We start from the raw sequence: 24689 nt of genomic DNA, 5'->3' as shown, positions 1-24689 counted from the left end.
GATATGCAGGTGCAGCATGAAAATATCCACCAGCTCGAACTTGCATGTGTCCCCTGCCTGGACTTTGCTCTCCTTCACAAAATCCTGCCATCCCCCGCGCCCGCCCCCCCCCCCCCCCCCCCCCCCCCCCCCCATATATATAAGAGCGGTCATAGAAGTGGGTCACAGTTGCAGGCAACTCCTTGTCCTCCCATTGAAGGCGTCTTCTGCTTCCCGAAATGGAACAGATGGATTCTGAAGAATGAACCCGGAATGTCCTACCCAAAAAAAGGTCATAACTCAAGGAAGAGAATCCTGGAATCCAACTTGATTCATCAATGAAGATGTGCTTCTCAGTTCTATTCTTTGGTCTGGCTAATCACAGATGGGCCGCCCTTCTTGCAGCAAACCTTTCTCCGAACACATCAAAGCAAGAAGCTTAACCTCAGCGAAGAAAGAGAATTATTTCATCGAAAGTTTTAAACGAAATTGCTAATAATCACCTGCTCTGTCCCAAGAAGCATCCTCCTCTTTCGCCTTTGTGACAAGCTCTTTACAGGGTTTGTGCGGGTTATCACCTTCACCTCAGGAAGGTTTGGCAATGAAAGCAGCCTTATCCTCACATGAGGTGGTGCCAAAGACCTTAACCTTAAACGTTGTGTCCCCCATCAAACTTGAATACGAGGACGTGCCCGAGTCCGATGCTGTGGTCCTTGATGAATTCGGGCCACCCACGTGCGAGGTATAAATTGCCGCTCTCCTCAATAAGCTTCACCCACCAATAGTTGCCGCTGGGGCCCCTAAGGTAAACAGCTCCCGACTTGTTCCCTTTCATATGCTTCCGAAATGCGGGAGGGAATTTCTGCAGTTATTGGAGTCATAAAGTATAAGATATTAAGAGCTGGGAAGGAACGAGCGAGTTTACAGTTGAAGAATATAGTTATCGACAAATGAATCTTCCACTACTTGGTGTGGTGAGCATATAAATCGGTATCAAACACCTACTGTGATTTCTGGGCTTGACCTTAAACATCGTTCCCTTATAATTTTCAGCAGAAATTTCCAAGCTTGCTCTAATCTTTACGAAATCACCGAGATAATATCAAACACTACCATAACAAGAACTCATAATGGTGTGATTTCTCTCTCTGTGTCCTAATTAAGCTCATGTTATTCTGTTTTACATGACAACACACTATATGCCCATGTTTGGGTTCAGTTCAAAAAACAGATGACATTATATAGGAAAGATCCAATCACCAACAACATCAAGCCATAGAACATATGACGAGAGAGGACTACTTTTAGATTTATCACCATTCGACAGGCGCTTTGTTTGGGAAGGAAAATCTTTGAAAAAGGTTTGCTTTTCCGAACAAATGAATCTTGGGAAGGAACAAGTGAGTCGAAAAATAAGTTATCAGCATATGAGTCTTCCACTACTCGGCGTGAAGAACATATAAATCAACGGCAAACGCCTAGGTTGATTTCTGACCTTAACCTTAATCCCCATTCAATTTTCAACAGAAATTTCTGAGCTTGCTCTAATCTTCACGAAGTCACCGAGATAATATTGAACACTACCATAACAAGAACTCATAGTAGTGTCGTTTCTTTCTCTGTGTCCTATGCTCATATTATTCTGTTTTTACAAGAAAGAATAAACAACACACTCAAGTCAACAACATCAAACCATGGAACATGAGACGAGGGAGGACTACTTTTATTTAGATTTACTACCATTCGATGGGCGCTTCGTTCGGGAAAGAAAATCTTGAAAAAGATATGCTTTTTTGAACTCGACATCGCCGCACTGCTTTCCCTGCAGAGAAGGAAAGACATTGGTCAGACAAAAAAAGAACAATACACATCTTAGTTTCGTACACATTTCTCTTATGTACATTAGAAGCTTATTAGCATTTAAGCATTACCAAGGAATGAAGACACCCAGAAGAAGAAGAAGAAGAGCAACAAAGGATATGGAGATAAATAGTGTAGAGGGTGTATAACTCCACTCAGGCTCAGGCTCAGGCTCAGGCTCAGAGGCAATTATTTGGCAGCATATCTTTCCATATCAGGAAAAAGAAGATTCGTTCTCTTCTCCCCTCTCTCTACTCTCACATGAAAAGGGCAGAGATGCATGCAAAGATGTTCTTAACCGTTTGGTCTAAAAAGCTGGAAGGAAGGAAGACTGAGACACAGAGAGAGAGAGAGAGAGAGAGAGAGAGAGAGAGAGAGAGAGAGAGAGAGAGAGAGAGAGAGAGGGAGGGCTGTCCTGTCTAGTGTACTCTGTACTTGTCCTGTCTGTCACCCTGCAAAGAGAGTGGGTAGTTCTTGGAATTTCTCATGTGGGTTTTGGGCCTTTAATACTTTCTTCAACTCAAGATCAAATATGGTTTAGGAATTAACAAAGACGAGCTGATGTCAGTCTCTGTGTACTTAAAGATGAATTTTATTATCTACATTGTCAAATTCTTTCGTTTGTAATACGGTCTAGGCATGTGTAGTTATGGATGAGATTATGAGTTGCAAAGTCGAGCAGCGTAGAAGGGCAACAAAATGCAAGACAACAATGAGGAAACTCTATTTTGAAACATGGGTAGAGAATATGTGAATGTTCATGAGTTCAACAACTGATCGAACTACATAAATTAAAACGGGATGCAGTTTTAACAATTAGTCACATTAAGAGCTTCCTCTGATCATAAATGACTGGTGAAGAGCGGCTGAAGCAAGATAATTGCTTGGCTCACTTGACGGAGAGCGTAAAAATGTCGAAAAGCAGATGAGGAATGGCAGTACATATGAATTTTGCTAAACACCAGGGGTAATTACGTGATGTAAATGGTAAGATACATGTATGTACGTGTACCTTTCCTGAAACGGTAGGTTTTAGTCATGAGCTGTGGTATCAGATGTCTTTTTGGCTATCATGTTCCACACAAACCAAGGGAGAAAGTTTTCGCTGCATTAATATGTTTTTAATCTTATGTTATGGATTGCTTTCCTGTATATGATCAAGATTTCATACTTTTGTGATTGTTGCTCAACATCAATCACCGAAGTGCCGGGTTGGCTTTTCACCAGAAAGCATGAAAGTTGATCACCCATTAATCTATGTTTTATGCTAAGATAAAATCACACCATCGGAATTTGGAATAACTTAGTTTGAATGCTGTAAGATCAGTGATTACGATAACATACTGGTACTGGTACGGCTTCAAAGATCAGTATAGACTTTCTTTTTGGGGTAATAAGACATCAAAGTTCAGACTCGGCGCTAATGAGGCTACTCTTCCTTGAGGCGCTTTGAGATATGCAGACGCAAGATGAATTGGTCCACTAGCTCGAACTTGCCCAGTAGGCCTATTTGATAACTCTATCAAAGCAGTTTGTCTCAAGGAGAAAGTTGAAAACCAGAATATGAATATGCTGTAAAACGTCGCTTCTTGGTCGATGCTCAACATCAATCACCGAAATACCAGGTTGGTTGTTCACGTGGCACTGGCAGCATGAAACTCGAGCATGGAAATTTATATATATCATATTCAAGATGGAGTGGTACCAGGTTGGTTCTTCAAGATGCGTGGGAAAGTGGATGGAGGGGCAGTACATCTAATTTTTGTAAAACATTGGGGGTAATTAAGTGATGTAAGATGATCGAATCGAGAGTACAAAAGATCTGTTTAATCTGGTGATGGGGTAATGAACCGGAAGTTAGGGAAAAAAGGGGAAAGTTGTAACAAAGCTAAGTTGAGCGGCCTTATCGATAGTTGAGGGGCCTTTCTGCTAGTTTAGCCGATCCATGCTTGGGATCAGCGCATTCCGTTAGAAAGACAGAGAGGGAGAGAGTGAGCTATATAACCAGAGGCAATCATCACTCTGAGATTGCACTCCCCTCTGCTCTGTGAATTGCTCGTTGGACCATTGCAGGCCGAGAGGTATATTGCTTGCTAGCCAGAGCTATTGCTTAAAGGGGTTTACTGGTCATTAGAACTTCATCTTCGATCTACCAATAAATGTGAACATTCAAACAATTTCTCGCATTGTTTTGATAAATTATATCATCAGCTCGTCCCCTTAATATGCTCTGCTCACTTAACCATGATGAACTTTCTCGATTGTGTTATCGGCGCTTTGTCTTGTTAAAACCGACTGCTTTCAACGACGAGCTCATCTGAAACTATACTGATGCAAAATCAAGCACATCTGAGAACACATACCATTTCGTTACCAACATTAGCAAATTGAAATTTCGATTGAAAAAATTATTTGGAAATTCATCAACAAATGAATCTTTACAAATTGTGGTGGCAGGGATCGGGATATCTCATTTGTGCAAAGACTTCTGTGAGATGAAAAATCAAGATATATACTTGTATACGTTCCCATTTATCTGCGTGCGGAAGGGTAATCGGCTTCAGAAGAGTTTTCCATATGCCTACATGCTAACTTTATATATAGAAGCAGTTCGTCTCAAAACAAAAGTTGAAAATCACGTTAAGAAATTGCTCTAAAACCTCACCGGCTTGTGGGTGCTCAACATCAATCACCGAAGTACCAGCTTGGTTCTTCATCAGGCATCATGAAAATCTATCATCCATTCATTGATACGTTACGCAAAGATAAGATCATACCATCGGAATTCGAGGGAACCTAGTTTGAATACTAAAAGATCAGGCATTACAACAATACTGGCGACAGTACGGCTAAAAGATTAGTATCAGGTCTTTTAAGGTTAACAACATCTAAGTTCAGACTAGTCACTGATCAGGATACTCTTCCTCTATAAGTTTCAAGATATGCACGCGCAAGACAGATGGTTCCAGCAGCTCGAACTTGCAAGTGTCCCCTTCCTGGACTTTGCTCTCCTTCAAGAAATTCCCCCATCCCCCACGTAGGTAAGAGCGCTCAAGCGACTTGTTCACAGTAGCAGGCCATTCCTTGTCCTCCCATTGAAGAACAATAGGCGTCTTCGGCTTCACGAAATGGATTTTGGCGAATGAACTCGGAATCACCTATGACAAAAAACAATTCATAACTGAAAGGAATAGAATCCAGGAAATCCAACTTAACTCATTAATGATGATGTGTTCTTCAGGTCTGTTCTTCGGTTTGGCTAAAGTACCATTACAGATAAGAAGCAGTGGCAGCAGCAGTAATAGAATTGCAAACCCGAGCAGGACCATTATATGTATATACGATCTTAGCAATTCGGGGCATTGAAAACAAACTTACGAGAGTCTTTCCTCTGCCCCGGTCTTGAACGCTGTAGGCTTTGAGTTGTAGTGCGAAATGTGGATTAGTAGCAGTAGATGGAGCCCCTGCTTGCACCATAGCTTTCACTGTACATATGAAAGAACTAACCTTAGCCTCGGCAAAGAAAGAATTTTGTTTGATCGAAAGTTTCAGACATGAATGATAGTAATCACCCAGTCTGTCCCAAGCATCCTCCTCCTTTTTCACTTTTGCGACGAGTGCTTTCACGGGGTTGGGCGGGTTGTTATTACCATCACCTCCAGAAGGTTTGGCACTGAAAGCAGCCTTATCCTCGCATGCAGTATGGCTGAAGACCTTAACCTTCAAAGTTGTCTCCCCATCGAACTTGAATAAGAGGAAGTGCCCGTGATGTATGTCGTGGTCTTTCACAAATGCAGGCCACCCTCTGGTGAGGAATAAGTTGCTGCTTTCCTCGATAAGCTTCACCGGCCAATAGTAGCCACTGGGTCCCTTCAGGTAAAAATATCCTGAGCTCTTCCCTTTCATATGCTTCCGGTATGCGGGAGGGATTCTCTGCAGTTATTGGATAAAGTATAAGATTTTACAAGCTGGGTAGGAAAAATCAATCTTCCACACAACTCGGCACGATCAACAACAAATAAATTGGGGACGAGCATCTGCAGTCAAGAGGCAAGACAAACTTATTCTGCATCGAATGTCTGTAAGCCATTTTGAAAAAGCACGCCATTTTAATTTTCTGAAGAAATGTCTGATCTTTGCGGAATCACCGAGAGAGCACCTACTACAACTGTAACGATAACTCATAATTTAATTTTTCTACGTCCTAAATATTCTGTTTTACGAGAAAGCACGGACAAAAAAGCTACACATGCCCATTTTTGTTTTTAGTTTCGATAAAAAGGATGACCATGACTTTTACTTAAACATACAATCACCAACATCAAGCCACAGAACATGAGACCGGAGAGGACCTTTCTTACCATTCGACGGGCACTTTGTTCGGGAAGGAAAATCTTGAAAAAGGTTGGCTTTTTTGAGGTGGACATTGTCGGTCCCTGCATTTTCCCAGCAAAGAAGGAAAGGCCTGGTCAGATGAAAAGAAACAAACCACTGTTACACACACATTCGCTATGTAAATCAAAAGTATATGAGCATTGAAACATCGCCAAGAAATGAAGATAACGGCCAACGCTCGGAGGAGGAAGAAGAAGAAGAAGAAGAAGCACAGAGGTTATGGAGATAGTAAGAGCTGTTCCACTCTCAGTTCATATCAAATAAAGGGCAGAGCTGCAGAGATATTTCCAACCGTTTGGTCAAAAAGCTTGAAGAGAGGGAGAGGGTTGTCCTCTGTCCTTGTCCTCTTTTCTGTTCTTGGTTTTTCATGTGAGTTTTGGCACTCAAAACTTTCAGGTTCTTGCTTAGCATTAGCACGAAATTCATAAACTGCAGCTGCAATGATTTAATTGGTTATGCTTCATCTTTGTGAGTTTTTAATTAAGATTACTTGATCAAGTTAATGTTCACTAGTTGGACAACTGCTCATAATAAGGAAATGAAAAAACAAAGACTAACGTGAAGCGGAACGTTGATTGATCATGACTAGTTCTAGTTACAATTAATCACATCAAGATTCATGAGTTTCCTCTGAACACGAATGACCCTTAAAGGGGGCTGAACCGAGGAAATTTGCAGGGTTCTAATTGCACGGGTAAGAACACATCCAAAACATATATCGGATGTACTGCAAATTCATAACAAAAAAATAGGCGATGTGTGAGCTTGAACAATCGACATGGTCCCATAAACAGTCATCTACTCTATATGCTACAAAAAACAATGAAAGCCATTATCACGTCAGTCAGTAGCATCATGATCACATGAAAGCGCGAGAAAGATAATCTGGGTTGGGAGGCTTTGCGATGCGTTTCTCTTCGAGTCCATGAACAATTTGAAGAACTCGAGAGAATCGAGACTGGAAGACTCGAGAGATCTAAACGCTCATTGCATGAAATATAATCGAGTCAGATCAATAACAATGTGAATCTCCACCAATCTGCACCAAAGAGAAGTAATAAACTAGCAAGTTATCAGAATAATTACGGATTACCGGGGTCTAGAACATGTTGAAAGGTCTAGAAAACGTAAAATACAAAGAGCTTCGAAAGTCAAATCAAGGCAGTTCCTTCTTTTTCTCTCGCATTGCTTCGAGAAAATAAATCATCAGCTCGACCCCAAAGAAAAAATGCTGCTCACTCAAACTTGATGAAGTTTCTCGGTTGTGTTATCGGTACTGTGTCATGTTAAAACTGACTGTTTCAATGATGAGGTTTTCTGTAACTAAATTGATGCCTGCTAGTGCTAGTAGCTGATCCTAATGTAAAATCAAAGCCCGTTTGAGAAGACACACTAAGTTGCGATGAGAAAATTGTCTCCGACAAAAAAAAAATACAAAGAAACTGAAAATTCGACCGAGAAAACTATTTGAAAATTCATCGACTTATAGTTATGTACATGTAATTCAGGACGCTCGTTTGATCTCTCTGTGTAAGGACTTCTAAGTGAGATGAAAATTCAATCACTTGGATATGTAGATGCATACTTAAGTCCGGTTAGGTACGCGAGAATTGAATGGAATAGAAAGAAATGGATTCTATATAGGAAAATGTAATAATATTGAGTCAAAAAATATGATTTTCTTTAATGATCATCACAAAATGAAGGAATATAATTATAATATTAGACTTATATACCAATATATCATATTGTATACATTCTTAGATATATAAATTAAAAGAACATATATGATGCCTCATAATATATAGTATGAAATGAGGGAATTATCATTCCCTTTCTTAATTGAGGGAATTCTCATTCCATAAAAAAAAAAAGAGATGATAATGAGGGAATACTATTTTCAACTTATGTTAGAGATACTAATAATAAAATGAGGTGCAGTGAAAAAATGAGTATTTCATTTCAGTTCATTCCATTCTCACGTACTAAATGGGGGCATTCAGCAATTGGAGGCATTAAAAACGAGCTCAGTTTTCTTTTTTGACCTAAAGTGCATTTTTAGGAGAAGGAATGTTACGTTAGACGAATTCATTTTCTTATAACATAACATGTAATAATCTATCTATACATTAGGCTAAAGTAAAGTTCAAATATGGAACTTTCGTGGAGAGCACTCGCAGAAAGTAATCTTTACTCACACAAGTGTTTTTTTTTTTTGTTCTTCAATTTTTTAGCTGGTGGGGTTTTATTAATTTAATATTTTAAAATGAAAAATAGGCAATAGGATATACTTTAGATTTTTTTTTTGTACTTATAAAATTACTTTTTGGTAAATTTTTTGAAATAAATCACTTTTTCAAGTCAATGATTCTCTTAACCCACAAAAAGAAGTTATACTTTCAACAATAAATTTATTTATACTTAATAATGAGGAATCCAAACACGTGGGGAAAAGCACTTATGAAAATATTAAAAATTAATTTAACAATCGACACTTTATAAATGACACTTTATAAAAAATTGTCATTGCCTATGATATTAGTTTCTCTATCAATTTTGTTAACTATTATTGCTCCATAAACACTGTTAACTGTTATTTTAGGCTTAAGTTTTGTTACCTATTGTTTTAGACTTAATTTTTGAGTAATATATAAACTGAAAGTTGTACATTATGACCTTATTATTTTTTTTTTATGATTATTGAAATTTAGATAGATATTTTATATGATGAATGAAATCACTTTCTGCTGCAAAGCGCGGGAATTTTTCACTAGTGCAGACTATAATATAGTCTTGTCGAGCTATCATAATAAGGTCAATTATCTTTTCTAAAAATGTTGCTAAAGTTCTGCTAATCGAGTTCGGGACGGATTTGGATATTGGTTTTATCAAAAGATATGGGTATGGAAGAGATCTAGCTGCCCAGATATTTCCTATTCCCATTCGTTTAAAAGATCTTTATAATCTTGAAGTGGCATTGGCTATGGTGATCGAGACCGTGAGTTATCCTTAGCTAGAGTTCTCGTTCAAATGTCGGCTTACTCCACTGTTATTCATTGGCTATGTTTACTACACGAGCAAGATCTTGCTATACTGTGGCATCCGAAGAGTTGTAAATAGGCCTATCAGGTAACTATAACAAAGCAGTTCCTCTCAAGACAAAAGTTGAAAACCAAAACACGAGATCGCTCAGGCCTTGTTACCCTGTCGATGTTCAATATCAATCACCAAAGTATCAGGCCGGTTCTTCATCAGGCAGCAAGATATACCCAATCACTCACTAGTTGACGTTTAACGGTGAATTGTAAACTCAAATAAGATCATATTCATCCAAGAGAGAATGCCATCAGACTTCAGAAAAACTCGGTCTGAATGCTAAACAACAAGCTGTCATTACGTCAATACAATAGCAAGTAAAGCTTAAAAGATCAGTGTCGGCTTTCTGGTGTTATGGACTGAGGATAAAAACATTTAAGTTCGGAGTACAGACTCAACAGAGATTAGGCTACTTCTCCTTTACGTGCTTCGAGATATGCACGCACAACACAAGCTGATCTACCAGCTCGAATGTGCAAGTGTCCCCTTTCTGGACTTTGCTTTCCTTCACAAAATACAGCCATCCCCCACATATGTCTCGGGAAGGTTTGGCACTTAAGGCAGCCTTATCCTCACAGGCTGTGGGATTAAAGACCTTAACCTTAAATGTTGTGTCCCCGTCAAACTTGAATACGAGGAAGTGCCCGAGTTGAATGCCATGGTCCTCGACAAATGAGGACCACCCTCGGGCGAAGTATAATTTGCCACTCTCCTCAATAAGCTTCACCTGCCAATAGTTGCCGCTAGGTCCCTTCAGGTAAACAGCTCCCGAGTTTTTCCCTTTCATATGCTTCCGATATGCGGGAGGGATTCTCTGCAGTTATTGGAGTCATAAAGTACGAGATAATAAGAGGTGAGAAGGAATATGCTGATTTTTCGCTCGAAGAATAAGAGATCAACAAACGAGTCTTCCACAACTCGGCGCGTAGAACACGTAAGCTGGTAACAAACACCTAGATTTAGAGCTTAGCCTTGGACGTTGTTCCCTTTTAATTTTGTGCAGAAATTTCTGATGAGATTGCTCTGGTCTTCGTGAATCACCGAGATAACATCTAACACAACCATAGCAAGGACTCACAATAGAGTGATTCCTCTGTGTTCTAACTCCTAAGCTCATATTATTCTGTTTTTACATAAAGAAAAAACAGAACAGCTCCACATATGCCCATGTTTTGTTTATAGTTTCGATAAACAGATGACTCATATACGAAAGATACAATCAATGACAACATTAAGCCATAGAACAGGAGAGAAGAGAGGACTAGTTTCAGTTATATTACCGTTTGACGGGCGCTTTGTTCAGGAAGGAAGATCTTGAAAAAGGTTGGCTTTTTCGAACTCGACATCGTCAATCCCGGAAATACACCCAGCAAAGAAGGAAAGACATGGTCAGATTAAAAGAATCAAACCCACTGTTTCCATACACAATGACTTATGTTCTTGGCCTATCACCTTGCAGAGAGAGAGAGAGAGAGAGGCACTTCTTCTTGAAATTTCTCATGGGGTCTTGGCGCTCAATGCAAGCAAATATTCATAATAGAAAATGGACAAAGCTACGAGCTTTAATGATCGACATGGTCCATAAAACATATATCTACTCCACATGCTCACCAAAGGCATTATCAGGAAGGCCAGCAGCTTTATGATCCCGATGAAAGCATTCGGGCTGAGTGGATTCTTGACGGAAGTCCTTGGATATTCTCTCGAAGTGGTTGACTAGAATGGTTATGGATTGCGGAGGTCAAGAACTGATGTGCCAAGTTGCCAGCTGAAATTGCGAATTGAGTAATAAGAAGAGATGCAACCAAAAATGGCCACGGTTCGGTGACGGTGAGTATGTAAAAGTGCCGAAAAGTAGATGAGGAGTGGCAGTATATGTAAATTTTGCTAAACACCAGGGGTCATCACGCGATGTAAATTGCAAGATACGATAATATATGTACGTAGAAAACGTAAAAAGAGTTTCAGGAGCTAAATGGAGGCAGTTCCTGAGTTACCAGTTTACTTGATGAACTGTCTCAGATTGTGTTATCGCTACTTTGTCTTGTTCAAACCGACTGTTTGAATGACGAGCTGTCTAAAACTAAATTGATGCCTGCTAGTAGCTGATGGATCCTAATGCAAAAACAAGCACATTTGAGAACTCATATGAAGTTGCTATGAGCAAATTTTTTCCAACACAGAAGACACTGAAAATTCGAACGAGAAAATTATTCTGAAATTCATCAACAAATAATTCTATACACATTGTCACCGCTGGGAATGATGGGGTCATCTGAGTCGGGGTCAGTTGTATAATCTCATCAGTGTAAAGACCACTAAGTGAGATGAAGATTAAATCACTTGCACATGTTAAGTAACATGCAGAAATGTAAATACTACTAAGTGAGATGAAGATTAAATCACTTCCACATGTTAAGTAACATGCAGAAATGTAAATGAAATCAGAGTCCAAACGCCTACTTGGTATCTATATCGAAGCGGTTCCACTAAAAACAAGTCGAAAACCGCAACCTGAAATCGGTCTGAAACCTTGTTCCCTTGTCGATGCTCAACATCAATCACCAAAGTACCCAGTTGCCTCTTCACCAGAAAGCATGAATACCCATCACCTATTCATAGATGTTTTAGGCTAAGATAAGATCTGAATGATGAAAGATCGGTCATTATGATAATACTGGTGCCGATATGGCATAAAAGATGAGTATCGAGTTTCTTGAGGGTAGTAATAATATATAAGTTCAGACTCGGTGCTAATTAGGCTACTCTTCCTTAATGTGCCTCGAGATATGCACGCGCAGGACGAATTGTTCCACCAGCTCGAACTTGCAAATGTCCCCTTCCTGTACTTTGCTGACCCTCACGAAATCTCGCCATCCCCCCCATATGTAAGTGCGCGTAGAACCGTGGGTCATAGCTGCAGGCCATTCCTTGTCCTCCCATTGAAGAACGATAGGCGTCTTCTGCTCCACGAAATGGAACAGGTGGACTTTGACAAATGAATTCGGAACCCCCTACCAAAAAAACAATTCATAAGTCAAAGGAAGAGAATCCGGGAAATCCAACTCGATTAATTACTACGATGTATTCTCAGTTCTACTCTTAGATCTTGCTAAAGTACTGTCACTGATTAGAAGCGGTGACATAAGCAAGACGAAATTGCAAACCTGATCAGGACCATATATGTATATACATAGCAACTCGGTTCGGGGCATTAAAAGAAAAACTTACGACAGTCATTCCTCCGCCCGAAATGTGGTAGGCCTTGATTTGTATTGTGAAATGTGGCAAAGTAACAGAAGGTGGCTCCCTAGCTAGCACGATAGCTTTCTCTGTGAACATCAAAGCAAGCATCTTAACCTTGGCAAAGAAAAGAGTTTTAGTTGACAGAAAGTTTTGAACTGGATAGATGATAATACCTGCTCTGTCCCAAGAAGCATCCTCCTCCACTTCTACATTTGCGACAAGTTCTTTCCCGGGGTTGTGCGGGTTACTAGCATTGTCTCGGGAAGGTTTGGCACCTAAGGCAGCCTTATCCTCACAGCCAGTGGGGTTAAAGACCTTAACCCTAAATGTTTTGTCCCCATCGAACTTGAATACGAGGAAGTACCCGAGTTGTATGCCATGGTCCTTGACGAATAAGGGCCACCCTCGGATGAAGTATAAGTTGCCGCTCTCCTCAATAAGCTTCACCCGCCAATAGTAGCCACTAGGTCCCTTCAGGTAAACAGCTCCCGAGTTTTTCCCTTTCATATGCTTCCGATACGCGGGAGGTATTTTCTGCAGTTATTGGAGTAATAGATATTAAGAGCTGGGAAGGAACGTGCGAGTTTTCAGATGAAGAATAAGATATTTAGAAATGAATCTTCCACAACTCAGCAAGGACAAAACGTATAGGTTGGTAACAAACTCGGGCTAAAGAATTCATTTGAATGTTGTCAATAACTATTTTCTGGAAGCATGAAGAACTGCAGCGAAGATGCATGACAACCTTATTCACGCTGTGTGTCTAAAATATAAACTATACTGAAAAAGCATGCCCTTTTAGTTTTCTGCAGAAAATCTGAACTTGCTCTGATCTTTGCAAAATCACGGAGATAACATCTACTACACCTATAACAACAACTCATAGTTTGATTTATCTATGTCTCGAGTTCATGATCTTCTGTTTTACATGAAAGAACAAACAAAACTAGCTACATATGCCCGTGGTTGCTTTTAGTTTCATCAACAGATTACTTAAATAAAAGATACGATTACCAATATCAAGCCATAGAACATGAGACCGGAGAGATTTTTTATTACCATTCGACAGGCGCTGCTTTTGGGAAGGAAAATCTTAAAAAAGGTTTGCTTTTTCGGACTCGGCATTGTGATGTTCTTTCCAAACAAGATCCCTGCATTCCCAGCAAAGAAGAAAAGGTACGGTCAGATGAAAAAGGACAACATCATACATAAAAGTATACCAGCATCCAAACGTTACCGAAAAATGGAGATAAAGACTAAGCATCGTCAGTTGATGCGACCAAGTACGAGCTTGAACAATCATCACGGTCCATGACTCCATAAGCAGAGACGTACTGATAGCCAGTATCAGGTCGGCCGGTAGCTTTAAGATTACAACAAAGAGCGAAGCAAAATAATTTGGTTCCAGAAAGCTTCTTGACAAGTTCCTCTTCCAGTCTATGAACAACTTGAAGAACTAGAGAGAATCTAGACTTGGTTCTTCTCAGGAGATCTGAATGCTACATTTCGTCTAGTGGAATCAAATCGAGAAAACTTTTGGCATAATTTCTTAGATCAGTACTACAGAAAGTGGAAGGCCGTATTACTTGCAAGAACTCAGCTTGCTTTTGTGAATGATTTTCTTCGATTTCGTCCATCTGACCACAGGACGAGGAAGACCATAAAACAGACAACATAGGATGGACACTCAAGAACATGCACTCATTTGCTGCGAACCAAACTGAAGAGGAACAAACATCACATGAATCAAACAGCATCAACTGGAAAAGGAGAGGAGAGAAAAACCCGGAAAAGATGAGGCCTTTCGGGGCTTGGTTTTGTCCTCTCCTCTGACTGGTCCTTCACAACAAAAACTGAGCTGGAAACCTCAAATTCCCAGAACAGATATTCAGGGGCAAGTGAATAATGCAAAAAGAAAGCAATGAATTAATGTCTCTGAATTGCCCATTTACAGAAGCAAAGGGCATTGGTCCAGAAATAGCATGAACTTCCCACAAAAGCAATAACAGAGCTTTTAGGCAGGGGAACCAAAAATGGCGGGCTATTGAAATTTGAGGGCAAGACAATCGTGACTCTCAACCTCATCTTCAAAACCCTAAAATGCAGAAGAAGATGGAGGCGAAGGAGGAGAAGGATGTCGTGATCTTGAGCTCACTCAAAGCTGGGATCTTGAGCTTGTTTCTCACTCAAAGTTGGGATCTTGGGCTTGTTTATCACTTCTGGCGGTTGCGCGGGGAAATGGGGATGATGGCCGTACCGCTAGCTAAAGGTGACGGTGAGATTGTCAAAATACCGTGAACTCGTGAAGTAGATGGAGTGGCATTCATGTAAATTTTGCAAAACATTAGGGGTAACATAGTGATGTGAGATGATTGAACTAGGAGGACTACGGTTCAAGAGCAATCTTAGGACTAGGAGTGGGGGTGAGCAGGTCCAGTTCCCTATTTTTCATATGAGATCCTAATCTTTTTTTTTTTTAAAGGCTCGTAGAAGTTGGACTCGAGCCATACGCTGTTATATTACGAAACTAGATTCTAATTTTATCCAAAACCCGTATTATACCCAGTTTAGAACCATTGTTTTTATTTTTTTCTCCTTCGAGAAGTTGAAATTTAAACATCGTAACGTTGTTTGTAAAGGAAGAAGAGAAAAAAAAATATAGGAGAGGCTAAATTTTCAAATAGTTTTTAACAATTGTCACTTAATAATTCTTTAAAATTAAGTAAATAAAATCGTAAGAGTGAAATGGAACCGAAATAAATAGAACAAAAATTAAAAGGATAGAGGTGAAAAAATTTCTTGCTCCGTTTGGTTTCACAGTTAAAATCACAAAAATTTTAACTTTAACTTTAACTCAACACACTATACAACAAAAATACACATTTTTTAAGTAAAAAATTTTAACTTTAACTTTAACTTTAACTCAACACACTACACAATCATTTTTTTTTCCACAATCAAAATCTACGGTGCGTTTGGATTTAGAGTTAAAGTAACTTTGATTTTGATTGTGGAAAAGGACAAATGAATTTGGATTATAAATTTGAATTGGGAAACATGTGTTTTTGTTGTGTAGTGTGTTAAGTTAAAGATAAAGTTAAAATTTTTAATTTGGAAAATGTGTATTTTTGTTGTGTAGTGTGTTGAGTTAAAGTTAAAATTAAAATCAAAGTGATTTTAACTCTTAATCCAAACATACATATGTTTGGTAACAAAATTTGATTTTACTTAACTTTACTTTTCTCTCAATTCAATAACATAATTATTACTTTTTTTATCTTTTTCTTCGAATTCTTTTTCATACTTTTTCTTATCAATTAATTAAATTAATTTTTTAATACTAAATTATCTTAACTATTCAATATTTTTTTGCATTTTAAATATTTTTTTCGTCAATTCAACAATACAATTATTACTTTTTTACCTTCTTCTTCGAATTTTCTCACATACTTTTTTTGACTACTTTTATCGTCATATCCTTTAATCAAACTAAATCAAATTTAACTTCGTTACCAAATACCGATTTAAGGTTTACATGGTTTTACTTAAGAATGAACTAGTTCTCTTACCCATCCATTGACGAATGAATTCGGAATGTCCTACCAACAGAAGAAGAAAAAAAAAACAAAGAAAAAGTCTTAATACAAGAGAATTCGGGAAATCCAACATAATGTCGGTCTGACTAGAATACCATGATAGATAACAAATGGTGGCAGCAGCCACAACGCAATTGCAAATACGAGGAGGACAATGTATATACGCACTTAGCAATTCGGGGCACTAAAAGAAAATCTTACAACGACCATTCCTTCGCCCAGGTATTGAACGCTGTAGATGTACTATGAAATGTGGATTTGTAGCAGTAGATGGAGCCCGTTCTTGCACCTCAGCTTTTCCTGTGCATATCAAAGCAATAATCTTAACTTTGGCGAAGAAAGGATTTCGTTTGATCGAAAGTCTTATACAGGATTGATGGTAATCGCAGTTTTGTGACGTGCACTTTCGCAGTTTTGTGCGGACTCTTACCATTGCCTCGGGAAAATTTGCTGCTGAAAGCAGCCTTATCCTCGCACGCAGTGGGGCTGAAGACCATAACCTTAAATGTCGTCTCCCCATCGAACTTGAATAAGAGGAAATGCCCGCGTTGTATGCCGTGGTCCTTCACGAATGCAGGCCACCCTCGAGCAAGATAATTTGCTGCCCTCCTCGATAATCTTCGCTGGCCAATAGTTGCCATTGGGTCCCGTTAGGTAAACATTTCTCATGTTTGTCCCTTTCATAAGCTTCCGATATGCAGGAGGGATTCTCTGAAATTAATGGAGTCATTAAATACGAGACATTAAAAGAACATGCAAGTTTTCGCTTTAAGGATAGGATTTAACATATGAATGCTCCACGACTCAGCAAAAAGAACACATTATTTGGTGACGTAAACCTGCGGCCAAGAGCCAGGACAACCTTATTCCGCATCAGATATCTTACTGTATACCATTTTGAAAAAGAATGTCCTTTTGATTTTCTGCAGAAATTTCTGAGTTTGCTCTAATTTTCACGAAGCCGCCGAGATAACTTCTAACTCAACCATCTATAGAACTCATTTTGATTTTTACATGAAGGAACAAACAGCACAGCTACATATCCCGATGTTTGTTTCTAGTTTCAGATACAATCTCCAACATCAAGCCATAGAACATGAGACCAGAGAGGATCTTTATTACCATTCGGCTGGCGCTTTGTTCGGGAAGGAATATCTTGCAAAAGGTGTGCTTTTTCGCACTTAACATCGTGATGTTCCTTGCAACAGACGTTAACAAGATCCCTGCATCCCAGTGAAGAGGGAAAGGCATGGTCAGATGAAAAAGAAAAACACAGAGGAGATAATGAGAGCTGTTCCCCTCAGGTGATAGAACTCGGAGTGAATCTAGACTTGGCACTGGGCCCCTCCAAACATTCTCTAGGGAGATCTGGACATGCTACATTACATCTAGTTCAATAAAATCAAGAACCATCCGGATCTGTGTAGGTAAGAATTAGTAAACTTGGAGGCATCAGAATGGTTACGGATCGCCGCGGTCAAAAACCACTGTGAATTCACAAATCGAACTTATAAGAAGAGATCACATTGTCATTACTTGCGAGAGTTCAGCCTGCATTTTTAGAATGACTTTTGAGCATGGGAAGATGGTACAACGGACAGCGTAAGATGAAAATGCAAGATCAAGGCCACAGGACAAAGATTACATGAATCAAACAGTGCCGTGAACTGGAAAAGGAGAGAAGAGGAAAGAGGTCTTTCACCAGAAACTGGTGGGGTGCTCCGGTAAGCTAAGAAAACCTCGAAAAGACGAGGCCTTTCTGCCTCTGGGCTTGGCCTTGTTCTCCGACTTCTCCTTCCTTCACATCACAACACAAAGCTAAAAACCTTTAAATCCCAGTATAGATTTTCAAGGGCAAGTGAGTAATCCAATGCTGCAGGGCTTGAAATCAGGCCTGAAATTGAAGAGCAAAGCAACTGTCGGGGCACTCCGGTGAGCATAGTAACTGTCGGGATGTTGAGCTTGGTTCAAATTTGTGATCTTGAGGTTTGCTTTTCACTATTGGGTGGGATCACTGTCTTCTCTTGTCTTGTCTCGGTGGCAGCGCGGGAAAGTGGGGATGGTCGCGCCGTCACTTAACGGTGACGGTGAGTTTGTGAAAATGCCGAAGAGCAGATGGGGTGGCAGTACATGTAAATTTTCCTAAAATCAAGGGTAATCACGAGGTACATGTACTATGCCTCCTAGCTGCACCTCCAATGTCATAATTATTATTTTTATTCAGCAAAAAAAGTCATGATTATTTTTAATTTATGAAACTATAAAAATAAAAATAAAATATATGAAAAAAATAAATAAAAATAAAAGTATACGGAAGAAATTGTTAAAATATTTTGAGAAACTATACAACTTTATTTAAATAACCATGAACATTACCTGTTACAAACTAATAACGTAGAGGATTTTTCCGAATTATTCTATATTTTTCCGGTATATATTTATCACTTATTCAATATGTTCAACAAACAAAAGGAGATTTATTATTAATATATAGGTATGCACGTGCATAGCACGCAGTAGAACTATATATTTATGATTTACCAATTCTAATATATTATTTTATCATACATATTATTAATTATTAAATCATTAAATCATTAAAAAATGTTTAATGAGGGAATTCTTTGGGGTAAGCCAAGTTATCAGGAAAAGGATTCTAGTAATAATAAACCGATCATTTATATATTGGGTTGTAGCATATATGTATTTTAGAAAAACTGATCGAAGCAGCGGGAAAATCCATTTTAGCAATTAAACCCAACTGATTATGTGTATGCGTTAAGAAAATAAAGTTACGTCTTCCTTCTTTTTTTTTTCGGTTACAAAGGAGGTCTATTGGATTAGTGTAATGAAATCAAAAATCAAATATTTAATAAAAAGATACGACTAGTCCCACAATATCGAATTTGAAATTTCTTGGTTATCAGGCGAGAGCATGCACTACTGCGTCACTATACCCCTGTAATATTGGATAAGTATTACTCATCTACTTGGATGTGTAACACCTAATTAACATGCCTGAAAATGGAAAAATGACCCCACAATGGCTTACTGATTCCCACTTATAAGTATTTTGATTAGTTTTTACTCATCCAAAGTAGATAAGTAATATTCATTGGATAATTTACAAGATAAGCTCCCCGTAAGAATGACGCAAGGCAGTTGCTTTGGAGAGTTTATATACTTCTCATGTCGAAACAATTTGATCGCTACAGCTAAATGGAAAGAGGAAAGAAATGCATCTTTTTGAACATAACATCTTGTTGAGGAAAAGCAATGATGGTTGGATCAAAATTTGTAAATAGAGGCAGGAGGAATCACTTATTGGCACCTCTACAAAAAATTTATTAAGAGACCTACTAATACAATATCACGTACGTCTATGATATACAACATGATTAGCGAGTTTTTTTAATCATTGAGAACAAGAATTTAGCCATTGAAATTCGACGAAGATAGTCGATCACAGATTTAGTTGGACAAAAAAAAGAACAGATAGGTCGATATAAATGTTCTTAAAAACTCATCTACAACTTTCGAGATCCTTCACAGGGAGCCTCACAACAGTAAGAATACTGCAGGTGCAATCCCTTTTATATGCTAAAATCGGGAGCACCACATATAAATTGATAAAAATGTGTTCTAATTAATGAAATATTAGGGAGGAATTCCATATAGGGAGAGGGATTAGAATGTTTGATATCTCTCTTAGAAAGCTGGAAGATATATATATATATATATAAGTACTCACAACTCTATCTTAACTAAAAAAAGTACACAACTCTTCCAGTATCTCAGTATTTTATTAACGAAATAATCACCTTTGGAAAAAAAAAAGTTTATCTATGATAAATAATTACATATACACGACGACAAATTTTTAATTATATTTCATTTTTCTTTAAAACCAATTTAACTATTGGATTTTGTTTTCTTAACACTTAGACAAATTTGGTCATTATTTACATTTTTATAGTGAAAAATAGACATATATGTGGTAGAAAGAATTATAATGGGGTCACTGGTACATAAGAACAAAAGGGAATCATAGGGGGTATTAAATGAGAGCGAATAGGTGCATTGACATAAATCAAAGGACACAAAAATATTATATTATAAGAGAATGGTTATGTACTTTTTTTCATACATAAAATATAATACTAAAAGTCGGAACAACGTATGGAAAAAATTCATGTATGACATAAATTACTTTTCCTTGCACAACTCTTCCTGTGATCACCAATAATGAGATATAAATTGAATTTCTAATTTAATTAAAAAAAGCCTTGGTGGTGTGATGGTAAAGGCACAAGACTAATAATATTGTGCTAGAGGTCGGAGATTCGAGTCGGATTCAAAATACAGTATAAAGATATGACAGTATTAGAGGCAAATATATAGACATAACTTTCTTTGAAAAACTACATAGAGGTAGTTATGATTGTCCTGAATGATAAATTTATAGCAAAATTTGTTGCTATATCTCCTTATTGGAGGTAAATTTGATTGACATTAATAGTAATAATTAGTGGCTTTTATTAATTGTTGTTAATTCGCCCCTGTAAACCTAAAACGAAACGAGTAAATAAGACAATTTACTCGTTTGCCTCTTATACTTTTAGAGGCAAATAAATAGGCTTGGAATTAAATATCACCGTTTGTAATAAGAGTTTTTCTTGTAGTGTAATTTGTCAAGTTGAGAGTAGAAACTATTTTACAAATCAAAATTGCACCATAGATTTAACTTCAGACTTTCGAGTGGGAGAAATTTTTCACGATTATCTTCAAATTAAAATTGAGTCTCATGTAAAAAGAGTTACTTCTTCGTAGATCACTAGCTCTTATAAACAAAATTATAATAAATTAAGAGAATAAAAATGTTTCTCCGTTATCCTTGATATTTCTTACATAAGTCGGTATATACACATATCATTTACAAGTATTTCTCCATTCACAATATTAATTGACTATGTTTCATATTTGCATATTTAAATAATATTAAAAGAAGAAAATAGTTGGGCCAAATAATACTTGCCGATGCATATACGCGGGTTCATCGTCTAGTTTTAACATAAAGGGAATTTTGGGAATTCAAATGTCAAGAAATCCTAAATGTGCTGCACGCTTTTATATATTGTGTAGATGAACAGATATCTTTTCTGTAACAGGTATACGTGAAATTATATTTAGGAGGTTTCCTACTATCTTTCGAAACGTCTTCTAGTTGAAAACAAGGTTGTTGAATTAACCTTGTGAACCAAAGAACAAATTACGTACTGTTTCGGAGCTAACCCCGATACACTTGCAAATGGTAGAGGACCGAAAGCGACCAATGCTTTGCCAAATTACTACGAACACATAGCAACAATTCCAATCGGCTCACCTGTTACCTTCGTTGAACGACCGACGGGTTAACTGTCCAAATTCATTTTAAAACAACACGTATATATTAAGTACTCCAATACGATTTCATAAAAAGAGCAAAATTTGTGCTTAGCCCAACCCATAATTGTTGCCCTCGTCTATAGGTAGGTATTAACATTAAATCCAAGAGAGGAATTTATGGCTCTCTCTTTGCACCCGGAAGAGGAAATTTCAGCCCAAAAGAGAAAGGAAAACGGTACGATCGCTCGTCTGCATTAAAATGTACAAAAATAAAAACGGCTCCAACTCAATATATTCCTCCCACGACACACACTACTTTACAATGTATCAAAAACCATTCCTTCCCTTCAATCGATCAAATGGCCGACGTTCGGGTCCCCGCAATCACGTTCTTCCTCGTGACTGTACACTTGTTCTTGTCGAATGCGGCAACTCCCAGCCCGTCACCTGCACCTGGTCCTCGTTACATAATAGTGGACAAGTTCGGTGGCGGGGACTACACGAGGATACAGGATGCGATTGCTGCCGTGCCCTCCAACAACTCGGGTCCGGTTGACATATGGGTGAAGCCGGGGATTTACAATGAGAGGGTCATCGTTCCGGCCAACAAGCCCTTCATCACGTTAATCGGTTCCATCGAGGAGAAACAGCGGGTGGTCATCACGGGGAAACGGGGCGGGTCCATTAAGGAATCCGCTACCGTCTCCGTCTTAGCCTCGGATTTTGTGGGGCAAGACCTCATCATCGAGGTAAATGATAATTGACTTTTCTTCATTTTTTGGGGTAAGCAATTGACTTTTATTTTATATCCTTAAAATTAACTTTTTCTTCCCGGTGATTTTGTTGCCCCCTATAAGGCTATGGGTGTCCTCAGTCACTATTGGCTGAGATTGATCCGATTTGAGCGTCTGCTACAATTATATAAACAATTTTTTTGGGGGCAAAATCTTGATATATGTTTGTCCTTTTTCTTTTTCTTTTTTTGTGGGCAAAATGAAGGTGAGATTGATAGGTGAAATGAATTAGGGCAAGAATAATAATGGAACTCAATGGTTCAGCTCACATATGCACGGTTAAGCAAATCTTTAAACCTAACTCTCTAATGCAACAATGACTAAAAGTTAATGTTAGAATTATTATTTGATGTCGTTAACGTTGCTAATTAAACTAGCTTTGTCTTCTCAACTGATGAAGATTATTGGCTATGCCAAGACCGAGTATTTGGAATAAATAATTAATCTTAAAAGGCGAATCAATCTAGTCTGAACTTATAATGTTCTTTTCTCTTTTCATTTTAGAACACGTATGGGCGGGGAACTCAAGCAGTCGCACTGAGGGTAACGGGAGATAGAGTGTCGTTTTATGGATGTAGGATATTGTCGTTCCAAGATACCCTATTCGACGAGGCTGGCAGACACTTCTATAGCGACTGTTTAATCCTAGGAGCTACTGATTTCATATGTGGCAATGCTGCTTCAGTCTTTGAGGTAAACCAAAAAATCACAAACATATATATATATATGTCCATGGTATGATTAGTAATGTATCCGGATTCCGGAATACAGAAATATTAAGTGATGTTGGCTATATGCAATGTTTTGTTATAGAGGTGTCATGTGCACTCAATTTCACCTTATGGTGGAGCGATCACAGCACAGCAGCGGACATCACTGGACGAGAAGACGGGCTTTACCTTCATGGACTGCAACATCACGGGCGTAAAGAGCGCCATCCTTGGCAGGCCCTGGGGCAACTATTCGAGGGTGATCTTTGCACATACCTTCATGTCCGAGGTGATTCTTCCCAAGGGGTGGGACGACTGGGGCGATGCATCCAGACAGAAGTACATACAAAACATCTAAAATACGAAATAACTAGGATTCATTTAGCTAATCAGACACATCTCTCCGGTATTGAATATGCACCTTATTGTCATGTGCAGGACGGCCTACTTCGGAGAATATGACTGCCACGGTCCGGGGTCCAACACGAGGGGGCGGGTTGCTTGGTCGCGCAAGCTTACGAGAGAGGAGGTCGAACCATTCTTAAATAAGGGGATAATAGATGGCAGTACATGGATCAGAAGACCTAACCCGACTCGCCCATTTAGTATAGGTTCAATCCGCAACGGTTCTTTAGGTCAGAGTAAGGAGATAGAACAATAGATAGAATTATCATGCATAAGCTTTCTTTGGTCGTCCTTTTTATTTATTTATTTATTTATTTTTCGTTTCTCCTATTTTTGTGTCTTTCTGGACAAATAAAAGAAAAAAATTGGCGTATGCCACTCAGTGCAGTGAGCACACGGTATTCTTTAATAAAAGACGAAAGAATAGTTCGATTTGGATAAATCACCTTACTTGAGGGATTTTATAAAATGATACTCAACCTTATTTGTTGAAAAAAATATGCACTTAATCTCGTTTAACTTATTTAATCAAATTATTGTTTTTAAGGAAAGTACCAATTGGGATAGTAAAGTTTGGGTTTATTTCCTAATAGAAAAAAAAAGTTTGGGTTTCTTTCTTTTTAGGACCATTTATTATTATTTTTACTGAATAAGTCCTACCATTACACAAAATTCTTATTTTTAAAATATTTCATGTCCAATTTGAGAAATAAACAATTAAAAATAAACAAAAAATAAATAAGCTAAAAACTTCAAATAGAGGGAGAAATATAGAGAGGAAGTAGCGGTTGAGGCATCTCCAGCTACCGCCGCCCTAGGCAATGTCATTGAAGGATGCTAAAGACCTCATCTAGGTGGCGGTGGTTGGAGGCATGTCATCACGGATTGAAATGGTACAATAAAAGCAAATCATATCCACAAATAATTAACAAACTACTTTTTGAACCTCGTAATTGTATCGTATGATTATGGGGTGAGGTTGCCGCCAATGACGGAGCCACATGGGCTCCAGGGGGGCAATTGCCCCCTTGAAGTTTGGATTTTTAAAAATTTTGCCCCAAATGTTACATTCATTCAAGATTTTGTAGAAGAATTATTTTTGCATTACTTATATCGAGTCATATTTTTGCTCCTTGAATGAAAATTCTGACTTCGTCCCTAGTTGTTGCCATTAGTGAACTCTCTCAAATGAACATTGCTAGAGGTCTTTCTCCTCCCTCTTC

At 38.4% G+C, this 24689-nt stretch overlaps 3 protein-coding genes, 1 long non-coding RNA gene and 1 other non-coding gene across 9 annotated transcripts; 1 reads left to right on the top strand and 4 right to left on the bottom strand.

Annotated features, from left to right (window-relative positions):
• Positions 1–4562: 4562 nt before the first annotated feature.
• Positions 4563–6592, bottom strand: LOC116215104 (B3 domain-containing protein Os03g0212300-like). The gene is made up of 5 exons (XM_031550681.1): positions 6527–6592; positions 6201–6275; positions 5412–5772; positions 5218–5324; positions 4563–4997 (listed from the first exon to the last, which is right to left on the bottom strand). Exons 2-5 carry the CDS (start codon positions 6264–6266, stop codon positions 4743–4745), a joined length of 789 nt encoding a protein of 262 aa, XP_031406541.1. The 5' UTR covers positions 6267–6275; positions 6527–6592; the 3' UTR covers positions 4563–4742.
• A 5095-nt stretch (positions 6593–11687) lies between these two features.
• Positions 11688–14861, bottom strand: LOC116215723 (B3 domain-containing protein REM5-like). 4 transcript variants are annotated; one of them, XM_031551557.1, is made up of 5 exons: positions 14732–14861; positions 13636–13727; positions 12750–13110; positions 12562–12662; positions 11688–12344 (listed from the first exon to the last, which is right to left on the bottom strand). In XM_031551557.1, the coding sequence occupies exons 2-5, from the start codon at positions 13699–13701 to the stop codon at positions 12093–12095; spliced, it is 780 nt and encodes a 259-aa protein (XP_031407417.1). In that variant the 5' UTR covers positions 13702–13727; positions 14732–14861; the 3' UTR covers positions 11688–12092. The 4 variants fall into 4 exon arrangements, with proteins under 4 accessions (XP_031407417.1, XP_031407420.1, XP_031407416.1 ...); XM_031551560.1 differs by having other exon boundaries at positions 14657–14834; XM_031551556.1 differs by lacking the exon at positions 14732–14861 and adding an exon at positions 14362–14650.
• A 1145-nt stretch (positions 14862–16006) lies between these two features.
• LOC116215537 lies at positions 16007–17450 on the bottom strand. Its single transcript, XR_004158494.1, has 3 exons — positions 17295–17450; positions 16603–16883; positions 16007–16472 (listed from the first exon to the last, which is right to left on the bottom strand). It is a non-coding gene; the product is annotated as an uncharacterized LOC116215537 (long non-coding RNA).
• A 4224-nt stretch (positions 17451–21674) lies between these two features.
• LOC116213337 (putative pectinesterase 11) lies at positions 21675–23910 on the top strand. 2 transcript variants are annotated; one of them, XM_031548223.1, is made up of 4 exons: positions 21675–22306; positions 22856–23044; positions 23165–23350; positions 23500–23642. In XM_031548223.1, the coding sequence occupies exons 1-4, from the start codon at positions 21917–21919 to the stop codon at positions 23521–23523; spliced, it is 789 nt and encodes a 262-aa protein (XP_031404083.1). In that variant the 5' UTR covers positions 21675–21916; the 3' UTR covers positions 23524–23642. The 2 variants fall into 2 exon arrangements, with proteins under 2 accessions (XP_031404083.1, XP_031404082.1); XM_031548222.1 differs by having other exon boundaries at positions 21677–22306; positions 23165–23400; positions 23500–23910.
• LOC116215778 lies at positions 23806–23919 on the bottom strand. Its single transcript, XR_004158576.1, has one exon. It is a non-coding gene; the product is annotated as a U5 spliceosomal RNA (small nuclear RNA).
• Positions 23920–24689: the final 770 nt, after the last annotated feature.

The sequence above is a fragment of the Punica granatum genome, chromosome 7 (assembly GCF_007655135.1).
Source record: "Punica granatum isolate Tunisia-2019 chromosome 7, ASM765513v2, whole genome shotgun sequence".
NCBI classification, from domain to species: domain Eukaryota; kingdom Viridiplantae; phylum Streptophyta; class Magnoliopsida; order Myrtales; family Lythraceae; genus Punica; species Punica granatum.
This window is presented reverse-complemented; position numbering and strand designations above follow the sequence as displayed.

What these genes read in the sequence shown, in the direction of transcription:
- LOC116215723 (XM_031551557.1), bottom strand. Translation starts at nt 13,701, where the DNA reads ATGCCGAGTCCGAAAAAGCAAACCTTTTTTAAGATTTTCCTTCCCAAA. An exon ending in TGCTTCTTGGGACAGAGCAG is followed by an intron (nt 12,663 to 12,749) that starts GTATTATCATCT and finishes TGATGTTCACAG; the next exon opens with AGAAAGCTATCGTGCTAGCT. An exon ending in CGGGCGGAGGAATGACTGTC is followed by an intron (nt 12,345 to 12,561) that starts GTAAGTTTTTCT and finishes TTTTTTTGGTAG; the next exon opens with GGGGTTCCGAATTCATTTGT.
- LOC116215104 (XM_031550681.1), bottom strand. Translation starts at nt 6,266, where the DNA reads ATGTCCACCTCAAAAAAGCCAACCTTTTTCAAGATTTTCCTTCCCGAA. An exon ending in GGATGCTTGGGACAGACTGG is followed by an intron (nt 5,325 to 5,411) that starts GTGATTACTATC and finishes TCATATGTACAG; the next exon opens with TGAAAGCTATGGTGCAAGCA. An exon ending in GGGGCAGAGGAAAGACTCTC is followed by an intron (nt 4,998 to 5,217) that starts GTAAGTTTGTTT and finishes TTTTTGTCATAG; the next exon opens with GTGATTCCGAGTTCATTCGC.
- LOC116213337 (XM_031548222.1), top strand. Translation starts at nt 21,917, where the DNA reads ATGGCCGACGTTCGGGTCCCCGCAATCACGTTCTTCCTCGTGACTGTA. An exon ending in GGCAAGACCTCATCATCGAG is followed by an intron (nt 22,307 to 22,855) that starts GTAAATGATAAT and finishes TTTTCATTTTAG; the next exon opens with AACACGTATGGGCGGGGAAC. An exon ending in GGCGATGCATCCAGACAGAA is followed by an intron (nt 23,401 to 23,499) that starts GTACATACAAAA and finishes TGTCATGTGCAG; the next exon opens with GACGGCCTACTTCGGAGAAT.